This window comes from Oncorhynchus kisutch, linkage group LG18 (genome assembly GCF_002021735.2).
Source record: "Oncorhynchus kisutch isolate 150728-3 linkage group LG18, Okis_V2, whole genome shotgun sequence".
NCBI classification, from domain to species: domain Eukaryota; kingdom Metazoa; phylum Chordata; class Actinopteri; order Salmoniformes; family Salmonidae; genus Oncorhynchus; species Oncorhynchus kisutch.
The window spans coordinates 14,548,249-14,561,372 of record NC_034191.2 but is presented as its reverse complement, the minus strand read 5'-3'; the positions used below and the strand labels follow the sequence as shown (position 1 = coordinate 14,561,372).

Here is a 13,124-nt window from a genome sequence, read left to right as displayed (position 1 = left end):
TGACTATAATAATGTTTTCATTGTTAAAATGTATTGTAAGCATAACAGTTGTTGTCGTACATCTGCAGGCTTGAAGAGGAAAACCTGAATCCGAGAAAATGGATGACTTCTCAAATGTGTCTTCTGTTTTGACACTAGAAGGCTTCAATCTCCCCCCTGAAAGTGCATTTTCCGCATTTATTTTCGCCGCACTGAGCTATATGGTCATTCTCTTCTGTAATCTGGTCCTGATTCTCACCATCATCCTCAATAGGAGTCTCCACCAGCCCATGTACCTTCTGCTGCTAAACCTACCCATCAATGACCTTATAGGCTCCACGGCACTCTTTATACAGCTCATCAAAGAGATTTTACTTGACACAAGGACCATTCAATACTCTGCTTGTGTCACACAAGCTTTCTTTATTCATGTCTATGGAACGGGAGCTGTGTTAATTCTGACTGCTATGGCGTATGACAGATACATTGCCATATGTTGCCCTTTGAGGTACAACACATTGATGACCAATGCTCATCTCAGGAAAATCATCACACTGCTATGGGTGTGTGACTTGATTTTGATTGGAGTGCTCTTTTTCCTACTGCTTCGATTACCACGCTGCAGATCTCTGATGTCACACCCATACTGTGACAATCCCTCCCTGTTGAAACTGGTCTGTGCTAACACAACCATCAATAACATCTATGGACTCTTTATTACTGCCCTCATGCAGGTCATAGTTGTTTCTACCATTCTCTACACTTACATTCAGATACTTGTCACATGTTTTAGAAACAAAGGATCAGCTGACACTAAAAGCAAAGCTCTGCAGACTTGTGCTACACATTTAATTGTTTTTCTCCTCTTAGAGTGTTTAGGTCTTCTCACTATTATTTCATACAGACTGAGCCAATTTCCCCCGCAGTTACGGAGACTCATAGGAGTTTCCACATTAATTTTCCCCCCAACTTTAAATCCAATCATATATGGTCTTAAAACAAAGGATATCAGAGTAAAAGCAATGCATTTCTTGCGGACAAAGATCTTTCCATCCTAGGCTATGTTTTCAATAGTAGACATAGATTTGAAGAGAACCATTTCATTTATTTATTTAATTCATATCATTTATCCAAAACTATATGAATTGTTGACATTTGTCACGATCTACTCAGTGCCATTGTATTTCGGCTATTTTGCTGTTACAGTCTGGCAGCTTGATGTAATCCTTGTTGTTATCTTTATTTATAATAACTGTAAATGTATCACTTGTATTCCAAAACCAGTAAATCAATTCAACAACCCGGGGTATCAAGAAATCACTCACCTCATTTGAAATGACATAAGAGTCATTGTTGGGTGCCATTCATTTTAGGCCCTAGGACGTTAGTGTTAATCAGAGACTGATTTTGTTGGAACAAATTAAATAAACCCACAAATACACTTAAAAACGGTTTGGGTCAACCAACAACAGTCAACGTAAATAGAAGATCATATTTTGAATGAACTAGTAAGAAGATTTTAACCCTGTGCTTTTTGTGGATTGTCAAGGTTTCACAAGACAATGTAAATCATAATGTCAATGTGAAGCTCTTAACTGCCTACTCCTCGTGTCCTCTCTCCTCTCTCCTCGTCTCCTTCTCAAAACCCATTGGAAGAGAAAGTCACAGAGGTCCCTCCCCTGTGACCTTCTCCTCCAATGGGTTTTGAGAAGGAGACGAGGAGACGAGAAGACGAGGAGAGAGGAGAGAGGACGCGAGGAGTGTGAAATTAAGATCTTCCTAAAGACATCAAACTATGAGAGACATTTAAAGCCATTTGAAGCCCCCCTATGACAGAGGTCATTCATCCTGTGATATCTTTGATCATGGTTATAATAGTCTACATTTTAAAATGCATTAAATAAAATAATGAAATTGCGTAGCGCCTATCTTTCCTACTTCATGGGGATTCATGTATAAAGATGGATCAACAACACAGATGGCATGAGACACGGACTCATCTTGACTAGACTTATTGATCTGTGGACATATGTCTAAAATTGATAAACTGATTTCCAATATCTTCAACATTGGTCTGATTTGGTAAAATAATGTTGAATTTGAATCATGTCCAATTATTACTCTGGCAATATTTCCCTTGGATTCTCAAATGCTAACACAAAAACAAATGGTTATTTATCGGCCTATGCATTCCCTCTGCCATGTTATGTCTGGTCACATTAAAGACATGACATCGTATTCCAATCAGTGTGTCTGCTGTGTAATGACCTCGTGTTTCAGTTGTAGGCCTACAGTAACAACATGGTTCCTCTTCTATCCAACTTACAAACCCATACCACAAAACAAGACATATTTCAAATGCAGAAAACGAGACATACACATTTCTATTTAGGTCTAGAAATTGTCTTCATCTCTAAAGTCTGTGATGCTGATTACAACAATGTTGATGAATTGAATTAGTTCACAGCGCCCTCTAGTGTATTTGTTTTGCACAAAATACAGCCTAGAATCCAGTGTTTCACCATTGTTTCAGGTCAATGATTCAGTCTGGAAACTCTCCAGTAGAGGCATCAGCGTCCTCTCAGAAACGACGGGCGGTTTTAGCCCAAGTGGATAAAAGTGGCTTCTGAAGATTTGGTCTATTTGATTGTAGTGTAACACCCTTCATCACAGCTCAGATACAACTCAGTTCCAGGCTGAATCAAAGAAATTAAACAATACTTAAAAAGGCTAGAAAAACAAATATAAAGTGAAAATGTGTCAGGAAAAGAGTAGTGAAAAGTTTTGTTTACAAATTGAAATAATTATTTTATACTTTTTGTATCTAGTCCCCCCATTTGAAGGTGTCATACATATTTGGACAATTTCACTTATTCACTCATTTGGTACCATATTCATAGTATGAGTATAGAACCAAATGAAAACTTTTAGTTTTACAGTCCAAATAAATACGTATGGGAGTGTACATTGATGTCCCTATGGTTTCTAATATACATTGATGTCCCTATGGTTTCTAATATGTATTGATGTCACTATGGTTTCGAATATATATTAATGTCGCTATGGTTTCTAATATATATTGATGTCCCTATGGTTTCTAATATATATTGATGTCGCTATGGTTTCTAATATATATTGATGTCCATATGGTTTCTAATATATATTGATGTCCCTATGGTTTCTAATATATATTGATGTCCCTATGGTTTCTAATATATATTGATGTCCCTATGGTTTCTAATATATATTGATGTCACTATGGTTTCTAATATATATTGATGTCACTATGGTTTCTAATATATATTGATGTCCCTATCAAATCAAATCAAATCAAATGTATTTATATAGCCCTTTGTACATCAGCTGATATCTCAAAGTGCTGTACAGAAACCCAACCTAAAACCCCAAACAGCAAGCAATGCAGGTGTAGAAGCACGGTGGCTAGGAAAAACTCCCTAGAAAGGCCAAAACCTAAACTACTGCAGCATAAATACTGGAGGCTGAGACAGGAGGGGTCAGGAGAGACTGTGGCCCCATCCGAGGACACCCCCGGACAGGGCCAAACAGGAAGGATATAACCCCACCCACTTTGCCAAAGCACAGCTCCCACACCACTAGAGGGATATCTTCAACCACCAACCAACCTATAGTTTCTAATATATATTGACGTCCTTATAGTTTCTTATATATTGACGTCCTTATAGTTTCTAATATATATTGACGTCCCTATGGTTTCCAATATATATTGACGTCCCTATGGTGTCTAATATATATTGACGTCCCTATAGTTTCTAATATATTTTGACGTCCCTATAGTTTCTAATATATTTTGACGTCCCTATAGTTTCAAATATATATTGACGTCCCTATAGTTTCTAATATATATTGACGTCCCTATGGTTTCTAATATATATTGACGTCCCTGTAGTTTCTAATATATTTTGACGTCCCTATAGTTTCTAATATATATTGACGTCCCTATAGTTTCTAATACATATTGACGTCCCTATGGTTTCTAATATATATTGACGTCCCTATGGTTTCTAATGTATATTGACGTCCCTATAGTTTCTAATATATTTTGACGTCCCTATAGTTTCTAATATATTTTGACGTCCCTATAGTTTCTAATATATATTGACGTCCCTATAGTTTCTAATATATATTGACGTCCCTATGGTTTCTAATATATATTGACGTCCCTATGGTTTCTAATATATATTGACATCCCTATAGTTTCTAATATATATTGACGTCCCTATGGTTTCTAATATATTTTGACGTTCCTATGGATTCTAATATATATTGACGTCCCTATAGTTTCTAATATATTTTGACGTCCCTATAGTTTCTAATATATATTGACGTCCCTATGGTTTCTAATATATTTTGACGTCCCTATAGTTTCTAATATATATTGACGTCCCTATAGTTTCTAATATATATTGACGTCCCTATGGTTTCTAATATATATTGATGTCCCTATGGTTTCTAATATATATTGACGTCCCTATAGTTTCTAATATATATTGACGTCCCTATGGTTTCTAATATATTTTGACGTTCCTATGGATTCTAATATATATTGACGTCCCTATAGTTTCGAATATATTTTGATGTCCCTATAGTTTCTAATATATATTGACGTCCCTATAGTTTCTAATATATATTGACGTCCCTATGGTTTCTAATATATTTTCACGTCCCTATAGTTTCTAATATATATTGACGTCCCTATAGTTTCTAATATATATTGACGTCCCTATGGTTTCTAATATATATTGACGTCCCTATAGTTTCTAATATATATTGACGTCCCTATGGTTTCTAATATATATTGATGTCCCTATGGTTTCTAATATATATTGACGTCCCTATAGTTTCTAATATATATTGACGTCCCTATGGTTTCTAATATATTTTGACGTTCCTATGGATTCTAATATATATTGACGTCCCTATGGTTTCTAATATATATTGACGTTCCTATGGATTCTAATATATATTGACGTCCCTATGGTTTCTAATATATTTTGATGTTCCTATGGATTCTAATATATATTGACGTCCCTATGGTTTCTAATATATATTGACGTTCCTATGGATTCTAATATATATTGACGTCCTATAGTTTCTAACATACACTTGAGTATTATTTTCTTTAAGTTTATTTTGTGCCATGAACTGCGAGGCTGCTGGGTTTTTCACGCTCAACAGTTTCCTGTGTGTTTCACTAAGGGTCCACCTGTCAAAGGTCCACCAGCCAACTGTGGGAGGTATTGGAGTCAACATGGACCAGCATCCCTGTGGAACATTTTCGACACCTTGCAGAGTCCATATGCCCCGATGAATTGAGGCTGTTCTGGTGGCAAAAGGGAAGGGTGAAAATCAATATTAGGAAAGGTCTTCATGTTTTGTACACTCAGTGTCTAACAAACAGAACAAACAGAATGAACATAGACTTTTACTGCTCTAACTAAGCCTTTTGACATGGAGAAAAGATGAAGTAATTTCACTATCTTCTCTTTAGTTTTAATACCATATACTACTGGGTTTAGAAGAATTTCCAGGCAGTTTCCACATCAGGGATAAAGCTCAATCTGCTCCAGTCAAAATAAAACAAATCATGAAAGAAAGCCTGCTCATTAAAACACTTCACATTTATCTTACGAATAAAACGTGGATTTGTCTTAGGAACCTTTTCTAACAGCAACAACAGCACAATGGTCACTTAAATCATTACAAAAAACACCAACCACAGAATATTTATGTGGAGCATTTGTCAATATCAAATCAATCAGGGTAGATTTATCTGGGAATTTAAGATTTGGGCGAGTGGGTGAGTTAATCAACTGGGTAAGATTCATAGAATGACAAAACATTTTTAAATCATCAGACACCGGCTTTAACCAACACCAGTTGAGATCACCAATCAACATCATTTCACTGTAAAGAAGTTTAGACATAAGGTGTGTCAAAGAAGAAAATGCATCACCGAGAGCAGAGGGGGGTCTATAACAGCCAATCACAGTTATAGAGAGAGCAGAGGGGGGTCTGTAACAGCCAATCACAGTTATAGAGAGACCCTTTCCGCCTCAATATTCAAAGCAAGAAATTCCAACTGTTTACAAATAGTTTCAGACTTTGCCACACTTACAGGGAATCAGCATCAGTTGATTTAGCCCAAATTCTAACCCCATCAATTTTTGACATCAGTACATTTAAATGAAAAATACCAGAGGGGGTTTGGAGACATTGCATATCAGGGCCAGGGTTAGGTTGCACGTTACCTGATATCAACAAAATAAGAATAACTAGGCATCTCTGTTTAATAACCTTGCACGGCTTCTCTTTTTTAAGAGACCTACTGCAAGCAAATTTTACAAGTGAGTTTCCAGACAATACAAAACAGTCATTTAAAACCATTAGACTTTGGTAGTGACACATTCATACTGTTCACATCATGCCACAAATACATCGGCACTTGGACGAGTGGACCGAGTGTCACGCTCTGAACTTAGAGAGCTTTTTATGTCTCTATTTTGGTTTGGTCAGGGTGTGATTTGGGTGGGCATTCTATGTTCCTTTTTCTATGTTTTGTATTTCTTTGTTTTGGCCGGGTTTGGTTCTCAATCAGGGACAGCTGTCTATAAGTTGTCTCTGATTGGGAACCATACTTAGGTAGCTTTTCCCCACCTATGCTTTGTGGGTAGTTATTTTCTGTTTTGTGTTTCTGCACCTGACACGACTGTTTCGGTTTTGTTTATTCTCTTTGTTATTTTGTTATAGTGTTCAGTTTAAATAAAAAGCATGAACACTTACCACGCTGCGCTTTGGTCCGATTATTCCTCATCCGACAACGACACCCGTTACACCAAGGCGAAAAAGAGCGAGTTCCTGCAGACAAAATGTCTAATGGACGGGAGAGCACATTGTCAGATATCCTCACCCATTGACAATGTTCATTTTCTCCAGAGTTCAGTAAAGTCAGTGCACAAAGCAATACCACGAAAATGGTCATTTTCTCTGACAAATGTAAAAATAGAGGCCAACGAAGGTAAGGGGAGAGAGGGACAGCGTGTATGTATGAGTCTGAATGTGAGTATTTGCGCGTGTGAGTAGATTGGGTGTTGAGGTCAATTGAGAGAACGGGTTGGGGATTGTTGAGCTGCCTCTGACAGCCAGGCGAAGAGCACAAAGGAGCAGCTTGGACGAGACACTCAGCAGACGAAGGAGGAACTCAGGCCAGCCAGGCGAAGAGCACAAAGGAGCAGCTTGGACGAGACACTCAGCAGACGAAGGAGGAACTCAGGCCAGCCAGGCGAAGAGCACAAAGGAGCAGCTTGGACGAGACACTCAGCAGACGAAGGAGGAACTCAGGCCAGCCAGGCGAAGAGCACAAAGGAGCAGCTTGGACGAGACACTCAGCAGACGAAGGAGGAACTCAGGCCAGCCAGGCGAAGAGCACAAAGGAGCAGCTTGGACGAGACACTCAGCAGACGAAGGAGGAACTCAGGCCAGCCAGGCGAAGAGCACAAAGGAGCAGCTTGGACGAGACACTCAGCAGACGAAGGAGATCAAAACCCTTGAATGAGTAGATGTGTCCAAACTTCTGACTGGTACTGTATGTAGAGATCAAAACCCTTGAATGAGTAGGTGTGTCCAAACTTCTGACTGGTACTGTATGTAGAGATCAAAACCCTTGAATGAGTAGGTGTGTCCAAACTTCTGACTGGTACTGTATGTAGAGATCAAAACCCTTGAATGAGTAGGTGTGTCCAAACTTCTGACTGGTACTGTATGTAGAGATCAAAACCCTTGAATGAGTAGGTGTCCAAACTTCTGACTGGTACTGTATGTAGAGATCAAAACCCTTGAATGAGTAGGTGTCCAAACTTGACTGGTACTGTATGTAGAGATCAAAACCCTTGAATGAGTAGGTGTGTCCAAACTTCTGACTGGTACTGTATGTAGAGATCAAAACCCTTGAATGAGTAGGTGTGTCCAAACTTCTGACTGGTACTGTATGTAGAGATCAAAACCCTTGAATGAGTAGGTGTGTCCAAACTTCTGACTGGTACTGTATGTAGAGATCAAAACCCTTGAATGAGTAGGTGTGTCCAAACTTCTGACTGATACTGTATGTAGAGGTCAAAACCCTTGAATGAGTAGGTGTGTCCAAACTTCTGACTGGTACTGTATGTAGAGATCAAAACCCTTGAATGAGTAGGTGTGTCCAAACTTCTGACTGGTACTGTATGTAGAGATCAAAACCCTTGAATGAGTAGGTGTCCAAACTTGACTGGTACAGTATGTAGAGATCAAAACCCTTGAATGAGTAGGTGTCCAAACTTGACTGGTACTGTATGTAGAGATCAAAACCCTTGAATGAGTAGGTGTGTCCAAACTTCTGACTGGTACTGTATGTAGAGATCAAAACCCTTGAATGAGTAGATGTGTCCAAACTTCTGACTGGTACTGTATGTAGAGATCAAAACCCTTGAATGAGTAGGTGTGTCCAAACTTCTGACTGGTACTGTATGTAGAGATCAAAAGACATGATAGACAATCTGATAAGTGTCATTCCGCCATCCATATGAATACAGAAAGCCTGAACCAAGCATGCTGAGTAACTGATATTCCTATCCTCAGACAATACATCTGACATGACCCTTGGAATCATGGCACTGATATCGATGAAGTCATTGATGAATAAGTTCAGAAGGAACCGATACAAAGGCCTGTGTCAATTTCTGTGTGAAGCTGTAACCGCCCGCAAAGCCAGATTACCGAACAGTGTAGATTAGAGAGCCTATTAGGACAGTCAAATATCTCCCTTCAGAGGACAAGTCTATTTTGCCCGTCAGGGAAAAAGTGTCAAGTACATCTGTGGTTCGATTCCCCATGCCCCTGTAGTGTTGAACCTCACGACAGCATCACACCATTTTTGAAGAGTTGAAAAAAGTCCCATCAAACATTGACTTAAATGTATAGGAATTGTAGCCTTGTACTGTGGATGTACAGTGCATCAGTGTTAATACGTATTGAAACATGTTGTTGCATATTTATAAGAAAGGAAAATACTCAATGATTTAAATAACAAATACTCAAATATTTAAATTAACAAATACTCCAATACAAATGTATTTGAACCCAGATCTGCTGCAGACATGGTTTGGCAGGGCCATGGTTGTTCAGGCCTTCATCAGAGCAAAGCCATGGGAAAATCCTGCAGATAAATCAGATAAAGCACTCACATAGAAACAATAAAGAACATGACTGGGTTACAATAGGCTATTTTGTTGAAGGGTTTCACAGTGGAGTTGAACAGGCCGTTATTGTAAATAAGAATTTGTTCTTAACTGACTTACCTAGTTAAATAGGTTAAATAAGGTTAAATAATAAATAAAAACAGGATTTATACAATATTTTGTCATATATATATATATATATTTTGTCATACTATATATATAAATCAAATGTATGTCACTCAAATGTCAAAAGATGGCAGCAAAGAACAATTGAACATGAATTAGACTGTCTTGAGTGGTGGAGCATTTCCTCTACTTTTGTCAGCTAATATCTGTTCATTTATGTCTTATTTCACCAACGATGAGGAGAGAGTTGTATAGTTTGCTATAAGCATTCTTAAAACCTCCTGGCTTTAATGAGAACCTTTGTAAACTATATGCCTATTTTGCATTTATCGTGCAATGCATTGCATATATATTGCTTATAGAAAGACTGTTGGTCATTGAGGAAATATAGTATCCTCAATTGAAAATATTACAAACAGCAGTTTTATACAGGTAAATTGAATCTGGGGCAATTGTGTCTGAAAATGTTCCATCTTAACATTGAGCATGAGGTTCACAAGGTGATTTGCAGCCTGATAATGTGCATATTACAGTAACAAACTCTGTTTAAAAGGTGTTTTGTTGACGGATGACACGTGATAGGAATAAACATCAATTCTTATTCAGTAGACTCCCATAAGGATTTATTCAGTGTGCTTTGTATACACGAGACAGCAAATGTGTAGTATTGTCATCTTCTACAGTGCCTGAACAGAAAATAAAATACATCTGTACATATGACTGTTGATACATTTCTGTAATGAAGGTCCTCTCTGTCTGTCGCCTCTGTTACAACTGAAATGAAGCTTAGAGATGTTGCTCCGATAAAGCACCCAATGGAATTAGACGACACAATGGTGTCATCATAGCTTGCACCTCATTGGCTGCCTCGGTGAACTCGTGTCATTGGAGGGTCTCTCCTCACCTTAGGCCTTGTTATTGAAGTGTACACTTACCAACCATGTGTGTACAGTAGCAACTACAATGTTTGCTTTCTTTGAAACTTTGCTCATTAGGTTAATGATTGCTTTGTTTACAGCAGTGTCGATAGGAAGGGTGCGGCACACATGCTCCTCTCCTGGGTCCCTCTACCTCCCTACTTAGCCCTGGTAATGGACCTCTAGGGAATGGTTGACAGCAAGATTATTGAGGTTATTGAGTCAGCCATCTGTGAACGAGTGGGAACACTTGACCAACTACAACTCAGCGGGAATGGCTTTGGTTACAATGTACTTTGTCTTTTAGGTGACCCAACTCAAAAATAAACTATTTCTGAACTTTACTTGACACGCTGCGTCAAAACACGTTATGACAAGGTCATAATCATGTCATAACAGCCATAAAACAACGCAATATAAATTATGACACCTACATAAGTGTCAAAACATTTATTAAAATGTGTTTGTTTTCCTGCCAAAAAGTTACCTTTTGTTTGAAAGTTTGTTTCTTGAGTCCTTTGCTGTTGATGTAATTAATTATTTAGTCATGATAACATGCAGAAAATACACTTTATGACAATGTCATGAGGCATTATGATCATGTCACTTTACTTGGACTAAGAAAATACACTTTATGATGCTGTCAAGAAGCATTATATGTCACAACAGGTGTAAATATACAGCATGTGTCATGACAGTGTTATGACCATATTATGACAGGTTATTTAAAATCATGACTAAAGAATTAATTACATCAACAACAAAGGACTTAAGAAACAAACTTTCAAACGAAAGTAAACTTTTTGGCAGGACAAAAAAAACCATTTTAATAAACATTGGTCTTGACACTCTTATGTAGATGACATAACCAGCCATAAAATAATGCAATATATGTTACAACAAGTTATGTCAGCTGTTATGACATGGTTATGACATGGTTATGACATGGTTATGACCGTGCAAAGCAATGTGTTACCAGTATAATCAACTTCAAAGTATGTGTTAGGGAAATTCTTCTGACTCATGAGACAAGTCGAACTATGGATTTTTTACGGTTTTAACATTTATATTTTGTGACACGTAAATCAATGAGTAACAATAGCTTGGCTATATACACGGGGTACCAGTACCGAGTCCATGTGCAGGGGTACGAGGCAATTGAGGTAGATATGCAGATGTAGGTCTGAGACCAGTGTTTTCAGTGGTCTGGGTGTGCTGACTGTGAAGAGAGCTGAAAAACACTCAATAAAGTGATGGAGCAGTTTCTTGAAGACATGCTGATACAGCATTTTCTCATCTCATCCATCTCACCCCTTCAAATAAGTTGATTCAGCTATTTCAGCCACGCCCGTTACTGACAGGTGTATAAAATTGAGCACACAGCCATGCATTCTCCAGAGACAAACATTGACACTAGAATGGTCCGTATTGAATAGCTCAGTGACTTTCAACGTGGGACCGTCATAGGATGCCACCTTTCCAACAAATTTCTACCCTGCTAAAGCTTCCCTGGTCAACTGTAAGTCCTGTTATTGTGAAATGGAATCCCAGCCAATGGACTCTGGAACAGTTGAAATGCGTTCTCTGGAGTGCTGAATCACGCTTCACCATCTGGCAGTCCGATGGAAGAATCTGGGTTTGGCGGATGCCAGGAGAATGCTACCTGCCCAAATGGATAGTGCCAACTATCCAAGAGGAATAATGTTCTGGGGCTGCTTTACATGGTTTTGGCTAGGCCGCTTACTTCCAGTGAAGGGAAATCTTAACGCTACAGCATACAATGACATTCTAGACGATTCTGTGCTTCCTAATTTGGGGAAGGCCCTTTCCTGTTTCAGCATGACAATATCCCCATGCTCAAAGCGAGGTTCATACAGAAATGCTTTCTCGAGATCAGTGTGGAAGAACTTAACTGATAACTTAACTTAACCTGACCTCAACCCCAATGAACACCTTTGGGATGAATTGGAACGCCGACTGCGAGCCAGGCCTAATTGCCCTACGTCAGTGCTCGACCACACTAATGCTCTTGTGGCTGAATGGAAATCCCCACAGCAATTTTCCAACATCTAGTGGAAAGCCTTCCCAGAAGAGTGGAGGCTGTTATAGCAGCAAAGGGGGGACCAACTCCATATTAATGCCCATGATTTTGGAATGAGATGTTCGACGAGCAGGTGTCAACATACTTTTGGTGACGTAGTTTACCTCCGAATCTACCTGCTAACCCACAGAGGTTTTAGAATAATCGCTATGTTTGTGAAAATTAGGGATTCTCCTAAGGGAGTTTCTACTATGAGGTACAGGTGAAGAGGAAGACTGGCTGGGATTTAGGAGTGTACAGAGAGTCCGTTGACAGGGAGGTAAAACAACTGAGTAAAGCAAATGGATACTAGACTGTGGGCCTGAAAAATAGGGAATACTCGGTTCACGCTGGGCCCAGCTTTATTCTCTCGCTGAGAGAGAAGCCTCTGAAGGTGGGGGTGTTAGTATATTATGAGGAGTGCGAGGTATCCTTTTAGAATGTGGAGCTCAGGTCCAAATCTACTCATTCCCTTGCTGCATCTTCACTGACAGACTCTACCTATTCCTCTCTTCAGACTATGATTCTTCTAACACAGCTCCATTGATCTTATCAAGTCTTTCTGAGTTTAGTGAACAGGGAATTCAGTAACACACATGCACAATGTAAATGTTTATTTTATATTCAGAATAAGTTAGTATGTTATCAATTGATTAGATTGCATAATGTAGCAATACGGCCTGAGGAGGTGTGGTATATTGTAACGGTTCTCTTGTGGTGAAGGAGAGTCGGACCAAAATGCGGCGTGTAGATTGCGATCCATGTTTAATA

General features: G+C 38.8%; 1 protein-coding gene across 1 annotated transcript; it reads left to right on the top strand.

The window, feature by feature from the left end:
- The first annotated feature begins 72 nt into the window (after positions 1-72).
- On the top strand, positions 73-1,608 carry LOC109909484 (olfactory receptor 52B2-like). Its single transcript, XM_020508515.2, has one exon. It carries the CDS (start codon positions 99-101, stop codon positions 1,035-1,037), a length of 939 nt encoding a protein of 312 aa, XP_020364104.1. The 5' UTR covers positions 73-98; the 3' UTR covers positions 1,038-1,608.
- Positions 1,609-13,124: the final 11,516 nt, after the last annotated feature.